A 21,794-nucleotide genomic window follows, 5' to 3' on the forward strand; every position below is an offset into this window, starting at 1 on the left:
TCTTTCTTCTTTTTCTTCTCATGAATATGTTGGAATATGTTGATTTTCTATAATTTAAAAAGAAGTCTATACTTGTCTTAAGAAAATTATGGATATTTGTTAAGAAAATATGATCATGGAACCTAGGGAACTATCCTAGGATACATGTTTTTACTTAAAAAAATCCACCACCTAGGCATCAAGGCACCCCCCTGTCACCTAGCCTCACCTTGGCGCCTTGAAAACTATGGTTCCGATTGTTGTGAAGGTGTTCCAGTTGTTGTGAAGGAGCAGGATACTAATAGAACTCGACTACTACGAAGAGATTTCGTAGTAGTCGACTACTAGCCTCGGGTTTCAGTTGTTTATGAATTGGTGGTGGTTTCGTGAGTTGGAAAAGAGGCTTTGATGCCTCAAGTTGTGGATGTTCGTGAGTTTGTGAGTTGGAAAAAGGGGCTTTGATGCCTCAAGCTGTTGTTGCTTGTGAGTTGGTGAGTTGGAAAGGTGGTTGTGATGCCTCGAGTTGTGGTTGTTTGTGGGTCGATGATGGTCTCGTGAATTGAAAAAGGGGTTTTGATGCCTCAAATTGTGGTTATTTGGTGGTTGGTTGGAAAAGGGGCTTTGATGCCTCAAGTTGTGGTCATTTGTGATTTTGTGAGATGGAAAAGAGGTTGCGATGCTTCAAGTTGTGGTTGTTTGTTAGTAATGGTTTTGTGAGTTGGAAAATGAGCTTTGATGCCTCAAGTTGTGGTTGTTTGTTGGTGGTGGTTTTGTGAGTTGGAAAAGAGGCATTGATGCCTCAAGTTGTAGTTGTTTATGAGTTGGAAAAGAGGTTGTGATGCCTCAAGTTGTGGATGTTTGTGAGTTGGTAATGGTTTGTGGTGTGGTGATAACTTCGTTGGTGAACATGTGAAGCTCACTTGATGTATCGATGAACTATTGCTTCAGAGGTCCCATCAACATCTCAAGGTTCCTGGTTGTTGCTTCAATAGTATTCCATTGAGGTTGCTTCACCATCCTTACTTGCAAAATCAAGCTAGTTTTCCCACCTTGAGTTTAAGGGGGTGTGTTGAGAGATATATTGTATTTGGTTGTATTTGTAAAATTGATAAGTTATGGGGACATATATGTATTTATGTTAGAAAAAGGGACTTATGTGTAATTCTAATGTATTTCGGTCTTTTGATTATTTAAGTGAGTGAATTAAATAAGGGAACTAATCCCGAGTGTAATTCTGACTTAGAAACAGAAATCCTGAGTTTGGTGGATTAAAGAAGGGGATGGGAACATAAAATTCTTTCACGTGGTTGCAAATGGGAGAAGGAAGAATCAGATTTTCTGCTAGAGTTGGAGGATGAAACATTAACAAATCAGGATGAAATAGTGAAGGCCTTGGTGGACCATTTTAAATCAATTTTTACAAGGCCATGTTCAAGAAGGTGGAAATTCGAAGGCTTGGATTAGCCAGCTCTAGAAGGTGCAGTGAGCAGAAACTTGGAGAGAAAATTTGAGGTGGCAGAAGTGAAAGAAGCGATATTCTTTATGGATCAATCTAAGGCACCCAAGTCCAATGGCTTTCTACCAAGATTGTTGAGAGTGGTTAAATGATGATGTAATGAAATTATTTGCCGGAGTTTTAATCATAGAGGGATTGTTAGCAGAGGAGTTAATGCTACCTTCATTGTGTTGATTCCAATGAAGTCCGGAGCATGCTACCCTAACAGTCCGTTTGGTTTCCGAGAAACAGTGGGGTGAGAAGGGATGAGATGAGAAAGGATGGGATGAGAAAGGAAGAATTTATTTTCTCATTTTTTGGTCCATGTGTTTGTTTGCTGAGACCTACTATCCTATAGAATATGCTTCTAGCATTGGGTTGATGAGACAAAGGGATGAAGAAATAATGCAGAACCGGAACAAATCCATGGGGCTAGAAACAGATTTGGAACAAATCCATGGGAAAAACTCCAGATCTAAAACAAACGCATGTCTCTAGCCAGGTCTAGAGTGCCGAAGTAAAACCAAAGATCTGAAGATGAAGACAATAACCTGTCCTTAGCTTCATCAGAAATGTTACCTTCGCCAAAGAAGACGAATACAATAACCTGTCATTGTTGTCTGAGATCTGAAGACAATAACTGCCGGAAACAAAGACAAAAACCTGTCCTTGTTGTCTTCACTAGAGAAGACGAAGACAATAACCACTAGAAACATTACCTTCGCCAAAGATGAAGGATACAGGTGGTCGGAGTTCAGACCGTTGCAGAGGAGGGAAACAGTCCACTCCTTGATAAAATTTCCTAACTGCCGTCACACGGCTTTCGTTTCTCAGTGGGGTCGCACATATTTGGTGAGACCCCACATCCCATATTTTGAGAATGCTATTCTCATCGCATCGCAACATCTCTCCCAAAACAAACCGAATATTCCTACTTTCTCATCCAAGTCGCGCTAACCAAACAGACTGTAAGGATTTCAAGCCAATTAGCTTGGTGACGAGTCAGTGTAAAATCTTAGCCAAAGTCCTCTCCATTAGGATGAAAAAGGCCCTTTCATCAATCATTTCTCAATTTCAAGGGGTGTTCATTCAAGAAAGACATATATCAGACCAAATACTAATTGCCAATGCGTGTGTGGAGGATTTCAAGAGATCTGGGAGGAAGGGCATTATGTGCAAACTAGATTTAGAGAAAGCATATGATTTGGTAGATTGGGAGTTTCTGATTGAAGCACTAAGCAAGTGTGCTTTTGGAGTAAGGTGGTGCAAATGGATTAGAGGGTGTTTACAATCTTGCCACTTCTCAGTGTTGGTGAATGGAGTAGTGAAGGATTTCTTTGGTGCCATAAGAGGAGTGAAACAAGGGAATCCATTTTCTCCTTTCCTTTTCACTATCCTAGCAGAGGTGTTTTTTCTTTGATCAATAACAAAAGATTTCATTAATTAAACAGAACAATTAATTACAAAGGGGAGATAAACTTCCTTAACTCCCCCAATAGAGGCAAAAGCCCTCAAAATGAAAAAACCAAAATTAATCCTAGCAGAGGTGTTTAGTAGATTGATTTCGAAGGCGGATGAGGTGGGCCTATTAAAGGGACGAAGAGTAGGAAGGGAAAGAGTGGTGGTAACTCATCTAGAATTTGCAGATGACATCATTATTTTTTGTGAAACTAGGGATGAGTTAGATGCAACGAATCTAAGGATGTTGGTGAACCTATTTGAAAAAGTGACAAATATGAAGGTGAATCTCACTAAGAGTGTGGTGGCTAGTATCAATTTAGCCCAAGAATATGTCAGTTTATGGGCAAGGGAATTAGAATGCTTACAAAGTGATTGGTCATTTAAGTATCTAGGACTTCCCAATGTACTACCTCTCGGTCTTTAGTATGCCTCAAGCTGTCGGAAAAAAGTTAAAGAAGATAATGAGGGACTTCTTGTGGGAATTGGATGAGAAGAAGCGAGATCATTTCATAAGATGGAAAGTTGTGACTAGAAAGGAGGAGGGGGGATTGGGACTAGGAAAATTGAAGGAAAGGAATGAAGCCTTATTAAGTGGCTTTGGAGATTCTCGCTCAAAACGGACAGACTTTGGCACAAAGTTGTAACCAGTATGCACGGGTTCTCAGAGAATGGATGGGATGTTGGAGTTTCTAGTAGAGCCTCTAGTTCATCACCTTGGAAAGCGATTCATAAAATTCTTCCGGTGTTCCACAATCATATCAGGTTTGATCCCAATTCAGGTAACAAAATCAATTTCTAGGAAGACGTGTGGGTGGGTGACTCTTCCATAACAACCATGTTTCCCTCTATTTTTGCCCTCTCCTCCCTCAAAGGCAAACCAATTGCTGATTTCATCACCCCTTCCCCTGTGTCCTTGTCTCCTGTGTCCTGTCCTTTTGCTAGAAGTATTTGAGATTGGTTCTTCTATCTTTTTGGGTGCAGGTGGAACACTCCGGATAGATTGGAAAGGTTGTTTGACTCTTCTTCTTTCAAATGGCCAAAAAGAAGAGGGAAAATACTATGGAGATGCACAAGGGCAGCAGTATTATGGGTATTATAGGAGGAGAAAAATCTGAGAATTTTTTAAGAGAAGAAAAGATGCAAGGAAGAATTGATAGAAAGGATTATGATAAAGGTGACATCATAGGTAAAATCTCTGAAGTTATTCTCAGACTTCACAGTAGATTATATAATCAGGAATTGGAGAGCAGTTGCCCCAACTTCTTCTATAAAGAAGATATTAAAGGATTGGGACCCCCCTGAATCAGGATTCATCAAATTAAATTTTGACGGAAGCAGTTTTGGTAATCCACGTAGATCTGGAATTGGAGGAGTATTAAGAAATGATAAGGGGTTTGTACAGGGATTGTACTCGGGCCCTATTGGATTAAGAGACTCCTGAACTAAAGGCAGTACCTTTGGGATACAAAAAGCAAAGGATATGGGGGTGAGAAAGCTTGTTGTAGAAGGTGATTCCAAAATGGTGATAAGCTGGTTAAAGCAAGTTGAGAGAATACCTTGGCACTTCAGAAATGAAATCAAGATAATTAAAAATCTTTCCAAGGATATACAGCTAATATTTCAGTGGACTCCAAGAGCAGCTAATGGATTTGCAGACGAGCTATCAGGGATCATTGTTTTTGGGCTCAATTGTATAGGTGAAAAACCAGAATTGAAAGTTGACATGTCAAGTTTAGTGGGGTAGTCCAGGCTACTCAGAATCTGTAATCATAACTTTTTCTCATATTAATGGATTTTTCTTTCACCGATCAAAAAAGAAGTGGTTGTGAAATTAGGGAGTTAGGAAGAGAGTAAGAGTTTCTGTGTGAGAGAGAGAGAGAGAGTTGTATTTCTTGTTCTAATAGTATATACGTCTCCTCTCCTCCCATGGATGTAGGCTACCAAGCTGAACCACGTTAAACCTTGGTGTTTCTCTATTTCTTCTTCTTGTTTCCTCCTTGAGTTGCTATTCTATTTCATGTTGGTTGACATGGTATCGGAGCTATTTTATGTTGTTTAACATATAGGAAATCAAAGAAGATTGAGAAACACATGTAACAAAGGGGAAGAGTATCTTCAAGAACAAGCGTATGATGATGGAGAGTATCCACAAATCAAAAACTAAGAAAGCAAGAGAGAAGACTCTATCTGACTAATTTGAGGCTAAGCAGGCTAAGAACAACGCAAGCAGGGAAAGAAAGATTTCCAGGAGGGGGGAGCATTTGGCTCAAGGACCTACAGAGCAAGCCCCACCTGCACCACAAGCAATTGAGTGAACAAAGAAAGCCAAGAAATGAGACGCTTGGGTTAGGTAGCCTATTTATATTTTGGTATGTAGAAATTCTATTTTTTATGTTTGGTGGGATCTCTCACTCGTCAAAGTAGACCTGGGATCAAATCCCGCTGCCACCAGGGTTGGGGGAGTTAAGGAGTGTTCGGATTTGGGTTTGGTGTTTAGTGTTTGACGTCTAGGGAGGTTAGGGGTGTTTGGATTTGGTCTTTGGGATTTGATGTTTGGGTTTAGGAACTTTAGATTTTAGGGTTCTTTGTTGAGTGCTTAGGTCTGGTTTAAGGTTTTACAATTTAAAGATCAATGTTTTAGAGTTTAGTGTTTGGGATTTTATGGTTAGGGTTTAGAGTTTAGGATTTAGTTCTTAGGGTACAAAAACACCTAGCCTCAAATGCCTTATATGCATGGTTCAAAGTATCTAAATGCCCAATAATAAATTTCAATATCGAGTAGTTAAAAGCTACTACTATTACCTAAAATTGAAGATACCTGAAATTCTTTGTATTATCACATCACCTTGCACCTCAACTTGGTGAAGAATACAGCTCAACTTTGAAGTTTTAGGGGTTTAGGGTTGATAAAAACACCTAGCCTTAAGTGCCTTATATGCATGGTTCAAAGTATCAATACTAAATTTCAGTATCAAGCAGTAAAAAATATCAATACTCTATTTAAGTTTCAGCCAAAACACATCATTCCAGCATAAATGCACAACTACTACCATTACCCAAAATTGACAAATATCCCATAAGTCTTTGTATGTCCTCATCACCTTTCACCTCAAATTGACAAGGCATACAGCTCAAAACCATTTCAGTATCAAGCAGTTAAAAATATCAATACTGGTGGTGAGCTAGCTGTGATGCAATGGTCAGAGGATGTGGATCTTTAATTCTCTGAAAAAGAAATTCAAATGGTTAACAAAAGATATGGAAGTTAAGGTTCAATGGGTTAAGCGATCTGCTAACTCTATGGCAGATTGTTTAGCCAAATAAGGGATGGAGAGGGGGAGTTTGTTCTGGGCTCTGCTGTAATATTTAAAGGTTGTATTTGTCTCTCATTTTCTGTGTACGTTTTTGTACCTCATGTACTATAAATCCTTAATATAAATCTTGTTGTTACTGATCAAAAAAAATATTTCAATACTCTATTTAAGTTTCGGGCAACACACATCATACCATAATAAATGTATAACTACTAGCATTACATAAAATTGACAAATATCCCAAAGTCTTTGTATGCCCCCATTATCTTTCACCTCAAGTTGATGAAGCGTACAGCTCAAAACCTTTTTTTTCTTTAAAAAATGAAAAAAAAAATATGATAATTTATACAAATCAAGTAAACTTAATTATTTGGTCAGTTACCAATAAAATCAGATAATCCATACTAAAATATCATAATCAAGGAACATGAATTAATTTCCAAGAAATAACTTGATCTCATTTTTTTACTTTTTGGTACCTATTAAGTATTTATTTACAAAAAAAAAATGGAGTCATTTCGAGAGGTGAGAATTTGGAGCATAAGTCATTTTCAAGGTTGGGGGCTTCCAAATCAGCTTCTGAGCATTGTGTGACTAATTCTAAGAAGACAATTGTTGAGAAATGAAGGAAAGACTTTATAGAAGTAGATGAAGATACCAAAACGCAGAAGGTAGACAATGAAGATTGACTTGGAAAAGTTATTGATAGAAAAGTTCAAGTAAACTATTGGGTTTTTTTACTTGGGAGGTAAGGTGTTTACAAGAAAGTTTTTGAGTTCAAGAATAGGGAGGGTGATACTGCTGACCAAACTTTCAATGGGCCTAGTAGCCATGGTGATTGAGGCATAATTTCCAAATGAATGGAGGTTTTGGGATGTAGCCTCTTTTAGCTTGAGCATTATGGTGTATTTTAGGTGGGGTGGGGGTGGGGGTGGGGGGAAGGGCTGGTCTAGTGGAGAATTAAGGACTTTAGTTCTTTTCATGCTGTTTTGGGTCCTATTGATAATGAGGATGATTATTTTCATTGTTAATAATTGAGGTGTGATTCGGTGTATTTGTGATATATTTTCTTTTTCTTTCCAGTGATTCCTCATCACCTTTTAGGGTATTTTGTTCCATTTTTAATGAGTTTTTATTTATTATAAAAAAATGAAGTATGTAGGCTGATTATAAAACCACCCAGAAAAGGTGAAGTGAAAAGAGACTAATAAATGAGAAAGCCAAAAAGAAGCATACCGGCTGCTCTACATGATCATTCCAAAAGCTAAGAGTTGAGTTCCTTGCTTCATCAATCCAATTGTTAATGTCAGAACTTCCCATCAAACTACTATGACGAAGGAGCCACACTGAACAAACTGAAAGGCCAACTGCTCCACATGTATAGCGAAACCAGTATAATGTCATTCTGCTTGGTTTTTGGTATCTTGAAACCTTATTGAGAAAGAAAGAAATATGTATCAAAAATCGGTATATTGTCCAGCACCTAGAATCCAATTCAACAGGACTACAATCACAAAGTAGTACTTCTGTACTTGCTCTGCTATTAGAGTTCTATTTTTTTACAAATTAAAAATGAAACTCCACCTTGTTGTAAAATAAATTATCATTTTCAGTCTATGCCCCCCTATTTTTTTACAAATTAAAAATGAAACTCCACCTTGTTGTAAAATAAATTATCATTTTCAGTCTATGCCCCCCTCTCTTCTTGTCTCTTTCCTTGACAGTTTTGTCTTTCTTTCTCTCCTCTTTTCTGTTTTTCACCTTTCTTTCGTTTTCAGTTTCTATGTTTTTTTTTTTTTTTTTGATCAGCAAAATGAGAATTTCATTCAATTAAAAGAAATAAATACAGGATTACAGCAGCTAGAAGCAGACATTGCACCAGAAATAGTTACAATAAAGCCCAAAAAAGGTGTTGTCTTTTAACTCCCTGTTTAGATAGAGAATCAGCCATTTCATTTGCAGTTCTCCTGAGCCATGTGAATGAGGCATTGAGTTCCCTTGGTATGCTTACTATCTCCCATAACATATTTCTATAGATCCAAGGAACATTACCGCTTGAATTGGTCCACGAAATCACTATTTTTTAGTCCCCTTCCATCTCCAAGTTCTTAAGATCTGCCAGCTTGGCAATTTTTAACCCTTGTAGCAGAAATAATAATAGTTCAGCTTTTAAAGAATCACCTTCCCCTAAAGGTCCCGAGTACATAGCCAACCTTACGTGAGGAATCTCTGATCACACCACCAATTCCTGCCATCCCCAGGTGTCCTACTGAGCTCCCATCAAAGTTCAGCTTAATCTTGTTTGGACGTGGGGGCTTCCAATCCATCACCTTTCTTTCTTCTCTGCAGTGTGTGCCACTTCATTCCACACTCTTACTATATCAGTAATTGAGCAATTTTGGAAGAGCTGGAGTGACTTTACCCAGTGTGCAACTTTTATCTTTATGGCCTCCACTAGATCTTCTTTTGACCTATACTCCTGTTTCTGTATATTTCTACTATACAGAAGTCAAAATTAATGCATCCTTCCTTGCAAATGTTTCTGAAAACTTAACGGCAAATAAATGAGGCTCATGATGCTACTTTAATACATTAGAAGTTCTCTTTTTCAGAAGAGGTACAGTGTAATGTCATTAATGAGAAAAGAAAGAAACCATGTACAAGAAGCTGGTGTACACAGGGATTTACAATCACTCCCACACAGTCTAATACCCCCACCCTGTTTTACAAAAAGATTATCATCATAATCATTCAATATCCCAACTATATGGGGTCAGCTACACGAATCCTGTTTTGCCAATCTGTTCTTTTACAAAAAAAAAAAAAAAGATTATAATGTACAAAAAAAGAACAACAATCTTTGCCATTGGACAACTTGTTTGCAGAAAGCAAAGAGAGCATTTTGCCAACAATTTTCTGAAATACTGAATTATTAGAGCTACTTTTGTTCTTAAATTGTCTTGCATATCTCTCCTGCCAAATGCACCAAAATACCGATGCTGGAACCATGTTCCATGCCAATTTTCCCCTCTTGGATAATCCTCCAGTTCTCAAGCCTTTCAAAAAGTCCATTACCAATTCTGGACAAAGTTTCACCTCAAATTATTGTGGCTAGACTCTTTTGTAGATGTGGGATGAAGGGCATATGTGACTTCATAACCAAGCAGAAACTGACACTGCATGGAACTCAGTTCAGCATGATTGAAGCATATAGAGATTGAAAAGAATTTTATCAGGGATAAAGTCATTTCCAGTAAAGAGTGCATACCCTTTGCGAAACCTGAAAGTCAGCTAGAAGATATTCTCACAGGAGCCATTAAGCCTAACTTCAATGCTTTACTTGTCAAACTGGGCATGCTCAACATCTATGCTCAGCTTGAGAGGGAGTATTACTTTATTTAGTATCTGTATCTTTCAGTCTTTTTTTTCTTTTTTGGTTATTTTAATGGCAATTTAGTCATTGTATTCCATATAATAAAGATTAATGAATGGGCAAGTAGCCCAATAGTCATTTGCCATTTCTCCTCTTTCTTTATTTATTCAAAAAAAATCTCCTCTTTCTTCTCTTCCTTTCTTCCTACTTTCTTCGCCTTACATAAATACAGGGATACAGATAATCCTTGAACATTAAAATCAATGTTTAATTGTTTAAAAATGCAATGGTGTGACCATATGAGGTAAGGAAGAGTATATAAATATGCATACAAGAGCATATATTATTATGTGGGAAAAGAATATAAATGATCAAATAAACAGAGGAGTTTAGAAAATTAGAAGCTTTATAAAAATCCAACGGTCTTACAAATCATTTAACAACTATTAAAAAGCTCTAAATGTTGATATCAGCATTAGCATCATTATCCAAGCCTTATCTCAACTATAAGGGCATTGGCTACATGAATCCTGTTTCACCACTCCATTCTGTCTAATGTCATATCCATTGTCAAATTATTAGTGCTTCAACCATTCTTACTACTTCGACCCATGTCCTTTTTCGGTCTACCCCTACCCCTTTTAGCCCCTTCAACTTGCAACAAATCACTTCTTATGGGTGCTGTCAAAGGTCTTCTATGCACATGACCAAACCATCTTTGTCTACTTTCTCTCATTTATCGCCTCTTGGAGCTGCTCCTAGATTCTTTCAAATGACTCCATTTCTGGCTCTATCTTTTCTAGTTTTTCCAGTCATCCATCTCAGCATATGCATCTCTGCCACACTAAATGTTGATAAAATGTTGATATAATACCTCATAATGATTTTTACCATCCTAAAGCATAGATAGAAGCACATACATATAGATACACACACAAAATGGCATCCCAAGTGTGAGGTATGTGCTTCATACATTAAGGGATGAACTTCAAGGTTGAGCCTTTGAGAATTTTCCTTGAGTGGTGTTAAAAACACTGATTAAAGTTTAGCTATTCTCAAGTCAGGTATTTAGGTTAATACAAAAGGTATACCCATCACCTTACTCATCTCAGAAAAACTTCAACACTAAATGAAAAAAGTCTTGTATGATATTCAAAAAACTGTTATAATAAACAAGGTAAGGTAACAGTTCTTGAAAGCAATGTGCGGTTCCGTTTATAATTAATACAATTTTGAGTTATTTAGGGAAAAAAAAGGTATGGAAACGGTAAACTACCAATCACAGTAAAAATACTACCTCTATTCCCTTCTTGTTTAACCATTTCAGAACTTATTTTATAGAACATAGGGGCATCATTGAAAACACTTACAAGGAGAGATAAGTAGGAATCAAGCTTGTGGAGATTTTGATAAATCAAATTGATAGCATCCCTTATTTCACAATCTGTCCACTGGGACCCTTCCTGGTTAACCTCTGGCAGTTTCTCAAACAGTAGAGGGGATGAGTTGCTCCCATCAACAGGAACAGAAGAATTGCTCTGCTGGATCATTTCATTAGAAAAGGTTGAAATTTGAAAATACATAGGAATAGGGACTTTTATGCATATTTGTAAATGATATGATAACAAGTCTAGAAACTATAACTGTTAAGAAGTGATCTTGAAGCTTTCTAACCATATATGATGTAATAATATATTTTCTCCTTGCAGGTACCTGAGACATTCCATGTGGATGGCTAACTGATGCCTCCAGTTTCAAAAATAAGCTATTAATGATCATCAATAATGAGGGCAATGACTTCTCTGGATCCTTGATCAAATCCTCCACAACTTTGTCAACCTCCATATAGACCTAATGTGCCATCAAGAAATTAATTCAGAACTGATCACATTTACATATTCATGTATTTTTTTATCAATAACAATTTCATTAATTAACCAAAGTGGTTACATAAGGAAGACAAACAAACTTATCTTCCAAGTACAATCAAGAAAACAAAAGAATAGGTAGAGACAAAAAATTACAACTTAGCCCAAAACATTGAATCCCTTTCTGCCCCTTGTTTAGCTAAACCATCAGCTAGAGAATTGGCTGATCTTTTGACCCAGCACATTTTAACTTCCATCTCCCGCACCAGCCACTTAAAGTTCCTCCTCTGATTATTATACCTCCATAAACCATTGCTGTTTGCATTCAGCCACCCTATCACCACCTCTGAATCCCCTTCAATTAAGAGTTTTCTGATGTACATCTCCTTGGCTTTCTGAACTCCTTCCATAACTGCAAAGATCACAACTCTAATGGAGTCACCCACTCCAAATGGGCCTGAGAACAAGGCAAAAATAACCCCATTCTCATCCCTAAAGACACCCCCAATCCCTGATTGTCCAAGGTGCCCCCTACTACTCCCATCAAAATTTAATTTCATGAACCCAGCAGGTGGAGGTGTCCAAGACACACTCATTACTGACTTGGTCTGTGTGCACTTTGCTATTTCACCCACTTCCTCAACATGTCATCCACTGTGTAACCTGTGAATAGTTCCAAAGATTTCAGCCACTGTACAGCCCTAAAATGAATGATAGCCTTTAGTTCTTCCACCCCTCTCTCAGCCGCTAAGAATATCCTGAAGTTTCTTTCTTCCCATATTGTCCAACATACTGCAGCCCTCAAACCTCTCCACATAGTCCTTCCCCTTTTCCTACGCCACCTGAAGACAAAAGCGGAAAAAAGGCCCTGCAGATCTGATGGAGGGTTCCATCTACACCCAAAGAGGGAAAAAAACCCATTCTCAAATTGACCTTGCAAAATGGAAAGACACCAGTAGGTGAAAACCAGTCTCCCCATCCGCTTTACATAGAACACACCAATGGGGTGACAAGCAAGTATTGGATCGCTTCTTTTGGAGTAGATCACTAGTGTTGAATCTTTCCAGATAGGCTTCCCAACAAAAACTGCCAACCCTAGGAGGGATTGCTCTGCACCAAACCTCATCAACAGGGAAAGGGGGGTTACAAGACTGGTGGACTAGCTTAGGACTTTGAAAAAGGAAGCACAAGAAAAGAAGCCAGTGGGGGTAGGGGTCCAAATTCTAGAGTCCGCCCTCATAGGGTCTAAGACAACATTATCAAGAAGTTCAAGAAGGCTCGAAATATTAGCAAAGTCTGAATCCCTCAAGGCCCTTCTGAGACCCAAATTCCACCCAAAGCCAGAATTGGAAGAGGACGGGATAATGAAGGATGAAACTGGCTCATTTTTAAGATCAGATAGAGTATACGAAGAAGAAAACTGATCCTTTAGAAGGGCATTCCCCACCCAAGTTTGTCCCCAGAATTTTATGGAGTTACCGGAATTCAGATCATACCTAATATTGGGGGAGAATACTGGAAGCAGATCGTGAATGGCTTTCCAAGGAGAAAAGCTTGTGGTCCTAGCTTTGATTCCAGCAGCCCAACCATTGTGCTCCAACCCATGTATACTTGCCACTATTCTAGCCCATAGCTTCTCCTTCTCCAAGGGGAACCTCCACAACCACTTCCCTAGAAGAGCTATATACCTTCTTCTAACATTCCCGAGCCCCAAACCACAACAAATTTTACTCCTGGACACTACCTCCCGGCTGACTCTATGATCCCTCTTCTCCTCTCCCAGCTCCCACAAGAAGTCTCTCACCAACTTCTCAAACCTAATAGATACCTTCACTAGATTTTGAACACAGACAGGAAGTAGATGGGTAAATTAGCAAGCGTGGCCTTAACCAATGTAACTCTTCCACCAAGAGAAAGGTAGTTCTTTTTCCAAAAGACCAATTTTTTTCAAACCTTTCCACCACCGGGTTCCAAAAGCTCTCCCTCATAGGGTTGTCACCTAATGGTAACCCTAAGTAATTCAATGGCCACCCTGACACTTCACACCCCAACACTTTTGCACTCTCCCTGATCTCTCCCTCCTCCATATTCACCCCTGCTACACAACTTTTCCCAAAGTTCACCTTCAAGTTAGACATTTGCTCAAACAGCGGTATCACCAACTTCAAGTTCCTGATAAAGCTCAGATTGCCATCTTCACAGAAGAGAATCGTGTCATAAGCAAACTGTAAGTGAGTGAGGGGGTTTTCGTCCTCCCAACTCTCCAACCTCTAATGAGACCCCTCGAGTCTGCTTTGTGAATCAATTTCCCCAAAACCTCTGCAATTAGTATGAACAAGAAAGGAGAGAGAGGGTGTCCTTGTCTTATACCCCTACTGGCTGGAAAGAACTCTACCACTGTCCCATTCACTAGCACTAAATATTGACAATTCCGGACACAGCCCATGATCCAATTGCACCATCTACCACCAAACCCAAATTTGATCAAAAATTTCCTCAAGAATTCCCAGTCCACCAAGTCATAAGCCTTTTCCAAGTCCAACTTACAGACCACTCCCTTCTTTTTAGCCTTCTTAAAGGTTTTCACACTCTCATTAGCAATTAAGATTTGATCACTGTTTTGTCTTCCACTCACAAAAGCTCCTTGATTTTGTACCATGATGTCTGGCAAAACCTCCTTCAACCTCAATCACAACACCTTAGCAATGAACTTGTACAGGCTATTAACCAAGCTAATTGGCCTAAAGTCCTTCGGGTGGGAGGCATCTTTCTTTTTTGGAATCAGAGCTATAAATGTAGAGTTCACACCCGGATTGATAATTCCTCTCTTGAAAAACTCCTCAAACACCAGCAAAAGATCATCTTTCAAAATATCCCAATAGCCCTGATAAAAAGCCATTGTGAACCCATCCGGCCCTGGAGCTTTTGTTCTATCCATAGAAAACACAGCCTCCTTAATCTCTTCCAAATCAAATCTTCTTTCCAACCTTCTCCTATTCTCCACCCCTACATCTGGCCAATCCAAACCTTCTGCCCACACCCTTCTACTTACTGGCCTTCTTAGAATGGATTTAAAGTGCTCCACACAAGCCCCGGCTATCTCCTCTTGTTGTGTTAACTCAACTCCACCTACTACCAATTTGGAGATAAAGTTCCTCCTTCTCCTTCCATCCGCCAAAGAGTGAAAATACCTAGTGTTTCTACCTCCCTCCTACAACCGTTTACACCGAGATTTTTTACTCCAGCTTATTTCCTCCTTATGCAGGCAATCCTCTAACTGTCTTCTCAAGCCTCTCCTGAGTTTCTTATCTTCCTATCCAAATTCTCCCCTTTCTTCTTTAGAGTCAATGTTTTCAAGTTGGTCCATCAGCATTTTCTTTCTTTCTTCTAACCTCCCAGACTCCAAAAGATTCCACTCCTTGACCTTTGCTTTCACAGATTGTAGTTTCTTACGGAATCTTATCCCCTCCCAATCCACCATTGGGTTACAGTCATACCATCACTCCCTTACTTTATTGGTAAACCCAAGGTGGAGTAACCACATGTTTTCAAATCTAAATGGGGTGGGTCCTCCACTCCTTTCCTCCTTACAAATAACTATGGGCCAATGATCCGAGGTCACCCTTGGGAGAGCTCTATAAGCCAAATTTCCCCAATGTTCTTCCCAATCCAAAGAAAACAAGAATCTATCCAACTTAGAGCAGATGGGACTAGATTGGAGATTTGACCACATAAATGTTTTGTGGGCTAAAGGAATCTCTTTAAGCTCAAAGGCATCCACAAATTTGTTAAACTTCCGCATGCTTTTTGTCACCCTCTAATTAATCTTATTGGTTTCCTCCGAGTATCTGATCACATTAAAGTCCCCAACCACACACCATGGCCCATCCCACAGTCCTCTAACATCAACCAATTCCTCCCACAACTCCTTTCTCTCTCTGTAGTCATTTGGTCCATATACATTTGTGAGCACCCATACATAACCATCCTCTTGCTGCTTTCATGGAAATCGAATACTTCCCAATCAGTTCCTCCAGGCCTTCAACCGCATCCCTCTTCCACATTGTTACAATCCCCCCCGAAGCACCCCAAGAAGGAGCAACCACCCAGCTAATCCCCCTAGCTTTCCATACACTCCTCGCCCAACTATTATTAAACTCCATTCTCTTAGACTCCTGTAACAAAACAATATCTGGGTTATACCTCCTTATCACCTCCTTTATTGTTGCTCTTTTTCTTGTACTCCCTATTCCCCTCATGTTCCAACTAAGTATCTTCATTTCCACTTCTTTCTTGACTCCCTCTCTACCTACCCACTACTTTCCCCCTTTTCTTCTATCTCCTATTGCCCCGAACTTCTTATCCCCTTCTACATCTCTTTTCAATCTCTCTACTTCACTCAACTTCCTCTTCTTTGTTTTTATCTCCTTCTTTCTCTTTTGTAGACCTTCTTTCAACACATTCAAATCTTCCAGCCTACACCCCATCTTCCCCACAAATTCTGCTATCATGTCCTCTTTCACCGAATCCTCCACCCTTATCCTTCCTGCACTTTCCCCTCCAACTCTGCCCCCTACCCTTCCCTCCTCACCTCTGGTCCCATCCCTCTTCTCTCCTCTCCCACACGACCCTCCTTCCTTTCCTTCCTCTCCACTGACCCCTCCCCTCTTCCTTCCTCCCCATTCCTCCTCCAAGTCAGAATTCCTTCAACTTTACTAAACACTCTTTCAATGATTTCCCACACTTTTGCGTTCCTATACCTCCCTTCCCACTCCTCCCCACAGTCATTCACTTCCTTCTCCAATACCTCGAACAACCCACCATCTAGCTTGGTTGCATATTCATGGGCTACAGTACATGGCGCCAAGACGGAATCTGGAACCAAAGACACAGGAGACACATTACTAGCACAAACCGAATTCACTTTGTTACCTGGAATTGATGGAAAGGTGGAAAAGGATTGTTCTCAACCTCCCTCTCTTGTTCCAGAGGTTGGTAAACATCTATCTCCCTAAGTTGGTTGGAAAGTACTTCTGTCCTTTGGTCACTTTGGTGATCTCTCCTCTCTACCCCTAAATCACCCCTAGAAGGTGTGTTCCTTCTCTACTTCAGGTTCTCCCAATTTGCCCCTTCTGTTGTACCTTGCACACTCTGGAGTCTTGGAGATGAATTAGTCTGGTTACAACCTTCACCCTGAAATAAGCTTGCAATATTCCACCCATCCATGTCACCTCCAGCATAACAACCTTCGTTGTTTACACTGCCCACGCTGGTACCATCATCTGAGCTTTCGTCCAAATCTTCATCTTCCTCACTGCAGCACCCAGCCTTCATCCACCTCTTCCCTCTCTTCTACTCTTTCCCTTGCATATCTTGGATTCGGCCTGTCTGAGGAGCGTCGCAAGGAGCTAACCCCCTCACAGTTCCGGCGGGGGACCCACTGAAAGTTCCCCTTCTCCAACTTCTGCTGCTATGAGCGTCCCCCATCCATTCTCGCCATTTGGGACAAAGATAGACCAAGTTCACTGTCTAATAATGGTCTATGTTGTGTCTCCTTACCCCGACCCACGTGACAACTTAAGTTATCACGTGGGCCATTCGAGAAAGACCTGTGTTCGGTATTAGGCCCGCCCAACCCACCCGCGTGACCACTTAAGTTGTCACATCGGCCCTTAAATGAGTGGCCCGGTTCACTTTCCAACCCACCCACGTGACTTTTTAAGTTGTCACGTGGCTCCTTCCAAATTTGTCCCAGTTTAATCTTCAGCCCCCCCGATCCACCCACCACCTTCACTGGCTCGAACCAAGCCATTCTGCTCCCAAAAGCAATCTGCTTCTTTGTCACATCAGCATAAGATGAAGAGCCCGCCCTAATTTTGTTTAATTCAAACCCATTTGAATTAATTTCCTTAAATAGGTTGCCTGTCGTTTGGTTTTCCACAACTGACAAAGTAACCCCAGATTTAACCTTCATCTGCTCCACCTTTTCACCGCCCTTCCTCTTCCCTCCACGTGTCCACCACCCTGCCATCTCATCATCTTCAACCTTAGGACCTCCTTCCCACCACGACCATTTGACTTCTGAAGCCACCCACACCTTGTACCAGGCTTCATCCGAACAGATATCAAAGAACCTCAGCAAGTTCTCGTGTCTAACACCAGCAACCTGTATCTCCACTGCACTCAGGTTACGTCTATCAGCCTTCACTAAAATAACTCCCAGGCTCTGCACTATATACTCAAGAATAGGGTCCCGCCATAGGTGAAAAGGAAGGCCTATTAGCTTCAGCCAAACACACCCATCTTGAACTTCGACTTCATTGCAGATTGGGCTCCAGTTCTGAACCTGTATCAGACCTCCATCCACCACAACTGTTTTGAAGCTTAGTTCCTGGTTGCCTACATCAAGCACGGCTTTCGTCTCCGCAAAAGGGAACAGCACCGCTTCATTCCTAGCACCTATCTCTCCTGCAACTGTACTCAGAACCTTCTTCCAATCTGTCACCCCTTTATCAGCCACTAACACCATTCTTTTCTTCCATTCCTCCTTCCCCACTCCTACCAATATTCTTCAATGAATAGAAGAGCAAGCAACCACCATTTCAGGACTCAAATGGCCTTGCACTTCTACACTCCCAGAGGTACCAATCGATGCTTCCTCCTCCTGAGTTTTTTGACTCTGGTTTTCAAGCTTTTGGCCAGTTTCCTTCCCTCCATCCACTCCCTTCTCTTCTGAAGCTACAAGGTAAGACTGCAGCACCTGCACAAAAGCCATCCACCCTTTCAGCAATCTCCATTCCGGCACACAAACCATTTGTTTTCCATTTGTTCCAAAAAACTCCACCACAGTGACGAACCACCCCTTCTTGTTTCTATTCAGTTCTGTTACATATCTCTTGCCTGGAACTGACAAGGAGTTTTTCCAACCATTCACCTTACCAGAGTTGATAGCCCCATCTATGAAACCTTTCATCCATGCTATAACTTCCTTTGACACCAACACTGTCGCCCTGCTATTCTCTCTGATTTTCAGTACAACCTTGCCTTTGGTTCTTTCCTTATCGATCGACACCTCAGACCTCCATCTTCCTACTGCTCTGAATCCTCTCTCGCCCTCCATCTTCCTACTGCTCTGAATCCTCTCTCTCAGAGTGCACCTCAATTCCACATCTGGTCTAATATTAGAATTCAAATGCTTTGAATTCTTAGATTACTTGAACTTTTCTGATGAAATATGTTAAATAATGAGTTTTTTTAACTCTACATATTCATTTATTCATATGTGAATGTGCAATTATGTTTTTATGGATGCATGTATGCATGCATGTGAGTGTTTCTTTTCCTTTTATTTGAGGTTGGAGGTGGGAGGGGAAGCGTATGATTACTCAGTAATAGAGATCAAAGTCATTGGCAAAACCATGAAGCTAATTTAGGTGTTACACTTTTGATAGGATACATCATCATCAACCTGGGCTGGATAAAGCCTAGACGCTGAACACATTTAACATACGTCAGGCATGATAACCTTCTTTTCAACTTGCTCTAGACAGGCTTGAATATCAAACTTTTCTTAGTATTTAGGCCAAGATAACCCAAACTTTTCTTAGTATTTAGGCATAAGTGCTCTTGCACGTCTATAGAATTATACATAATTCTCTCAATTTTACAAGTGATAAAACTAAAGAGAAAATCGACCAAATCCAGCTGCTCCACATAGAAGTATTCCGTGTAAATCGCTATGTTAAAGAACCCACAGTATCATTCAAATTCAACAAGATTTGCAATATGATCATAAAATGAGGTTCTATACCATGAATATTGTCGGCAAATTAAGAAAGATGGGATTTGCAGCAAATTAAGAAAGATATGATTTGATTGATTAAAATATTTGAATAAATTTAGGAAAGATTAGATTTGAATAAATCTAGGAAAGTCGTATCCTAGGATTAAGGGAAAGATTTAGTCAATCCCTAATTGAGAGAGATTCTACGGGTTTGTCTTTCCTATCTTTTCTTATTTAAGTTGTATGCTCAATATGTTTTCATAATTAACAAAGAAAATTTTCTTCTTCTCTCCCTCTATATTTCGCAACATGGTATCAAAGCTTTAGGATTCGATCATGAATTTTAAGGCTGCCATGGTTGGCTCCGGTTCAGCATCTTCGGATGCTACCAGTGGTGTGACATCTTCGGAGGGTGGTATTTAGTCCGCAGCTATTTCTCTTTCTGAGAATTCCCTTCAAATTACCATTCACAAATTGAATGGAAAATATTATCTTGAGTAGTCTCAGTCTGTGCGGTTGGTGATCGATGGCAAAGGGAAACTCGGCTATTTGAACGGCGAAGTGAAACCGCCAGCCACTGATGATCCAAAGTACAGGCAGTGGCATTCTGAAAATTCGATGGTTACCGCCTGGTTGATCAACTCTATGGATCCGGTGGTTGGAAATCCATTCATGTTCCTGCCAACGGCTCGCGATGTGTGGGAAGTTGTTAGGGAAACCTATTCAGATTAGGACAATCATTCACAACTGTTCGAACTGAATACTCGAATGTGGAAGATGCAGCAAGGTGAACGTGAAGTAACAACTTATTATAATGAGATGATGGCTATTTGGTAGGAGTTGGATTTATTTGAAGAAGAAGAATGGGAAAGTCCAAGTGACAGTGCTCGATACAAAAAGAAGATAGAAAGATGTTGGGTTTTTGTCTTCTTGGCTGGTTTGAACAAAGAACTCGATGAGGTTCGGGGACGTATCTTAGGACGAAAGCCCTTGCCTACTATAAGAGAGGTTTTTTCAGAAGTGCGTAGAGAAGAAGCACGGGGGCAAGTGATGTTGAAGAATGTTAGTGAAACAAAAACAGAGAATGAAGGGTCTGCTCTTGTGGCCCGAGGTGCAGGCTTAGATGGAGATAAACGAGGAGGAAAGCAGAGGCCTTGGTGTGATCATTGTAGAAAGCCATGGCATACTCGGGAAACCTGCTGGAAGCTGCACGGTAAACCGGCGGGTTGGAAGAAAAAATCAGGCAGTGACAACAAGTCAGGGGGAGATGTCCGCGCACTTCAAGTAAGCAACTCGGATCCAGGGCAGCTATCATCCTCAGAGTCTCTTCCTTTCACAAAGGAACAAATAGAGCACTTATATAAAATGTTTCAATCTCAATCGTTAGAAATTCTAACCCATCCTGTTCTCTAACTCAGTCAGGTAATTTTTTCACTGCAGCCATTGCTTGTACCAAATCTAATGGATCATGGATATTAGATTCAGGTGCCACTGATCATATGACCGGCACTTCGCAATTCTTTTCTTCAATACACCCTGTGTAGGGAATCAAAAGGTTAAGATTGCAGATGGTTCCTTTGCTACTGTTGCTGGGAAAGGAACTGTATCTATTTCTCCTTCTCAAAACCTCAAAGATGTTCTGCATGTTCCTAACCTATCATACAATCTCTTGTCAGTCAGCAATCCAACCCTTGATCATAATTGTCGAGTTAATTTTTGGTCTTCTTGTTGTGAATTTCAGGATTTAACCTTGGGGAAGATGATTGGGGGTGCTAAACAGAATGGTGGTCTCTTCCTCTTTAATAAAGGATCAACCTTTGGAAGGCAAGACCGACAGACTTGTTTCAGTTCTATCTCTGTTTCTAGTGATAGTGAAGTTTTGTTATGGCATTATCGATTAGGACAGCCTAGCTTTCAATATTTAAAGCATCTATTTCCCAAGTTATTCATGAATAAAAATCATTCAGTTTTGAAGTGTGAATCTTGTGAATTAGCAAAACATCATCGTGTTGTTTTTCAGTCTCAACCATATAAAAAATCAAAACCATTTATCATGATTCACAGTGATGTTTGGGGTCCTTCTAGAGTAACAACTCTTTCTGGAAAACGTTGGTTCATTACTTTTATTGATGATCATACTAGGGTCACTTGGGTTTTCCTTTTAAAAGAGAAATCTGATGCTGAAACTGTGTTCAAAAATTTCTATAACATGGTTCAAACACAATTTCAGACTCAGATTAAAATTTTTCAAAGCGATAATGGAAAGGAATTTTTTAACAATGTATTAGGGAATTTTTTTGCTGAGAAAGGAATTGTACACTAAACATCGTGTAATAAACACCTCAACAAAATGGGGTGACTGGAAAGAAAAACAAACATCTCCTTGAAGTTGTTAGAGCTCTAAGTTTTAAAACTAAGGTTCCTAAGTATCTTTGGGGAGAAGTCGTTTTAATAGCCACTTATTTGATTAACAGACTGCCTACACGAATTCTGGATTTTAAAACGCCCATACAGGTTTTCA

The 21,794-nt window shown here is 40.0% G+C and overlaps 1 protein-coding gene across 2 annotated transcripts in view; it reads right to left on the reverse strand.

Moving 5' to 3' along the window:
* The window catches only part of DGS1 (dgd1 suppressor 1), a 74,602-nt gene that overhangs the window by 39,023 nt on the left and 13,785 nt on the right, over positions 1–21,794 (reverse strand). Inside the window, exons 4-6 of one of the 2 annotated variants that reach the window (XM_088955566.1) lie at positions 11,336–11,473; positions 10,993–11,160; positions 7,486–7,680 (exon numbers count right to left, since the gene is read on the reverse strand). In XM_088955566.1, coding sequence (XP_088811692.1) covers positions 7,486–7,680; positions 10,993–11,160; positions 11,336–11,473 — 501 coding nt within the window. Of the gene's footprint in view, positions 1–7,485; positions 7,681–10,992; positions 11,164–11,335; positions 11,474–21,794 lie in introns of both variants that reach the window. The other variant, XM_088955565.1, reaches the window with a different exon arrangement.

The sequence above is a fragment of the Nelumbo lutea genome, chromosome 7, assembly GCF_056320005.1.
Source record: "Nelumbo lutea isolate HS-2025 chromosome 7, American lotus-T2T, whole genome shotgun sequence".
Classification (NCBI taxonomy): Eukaryota; Viridiplantae; Streptophyta; class Magnoliopsida; order Proteales; family Nelumbonaceae; genus Nelumbo; species Nelumbo lutea.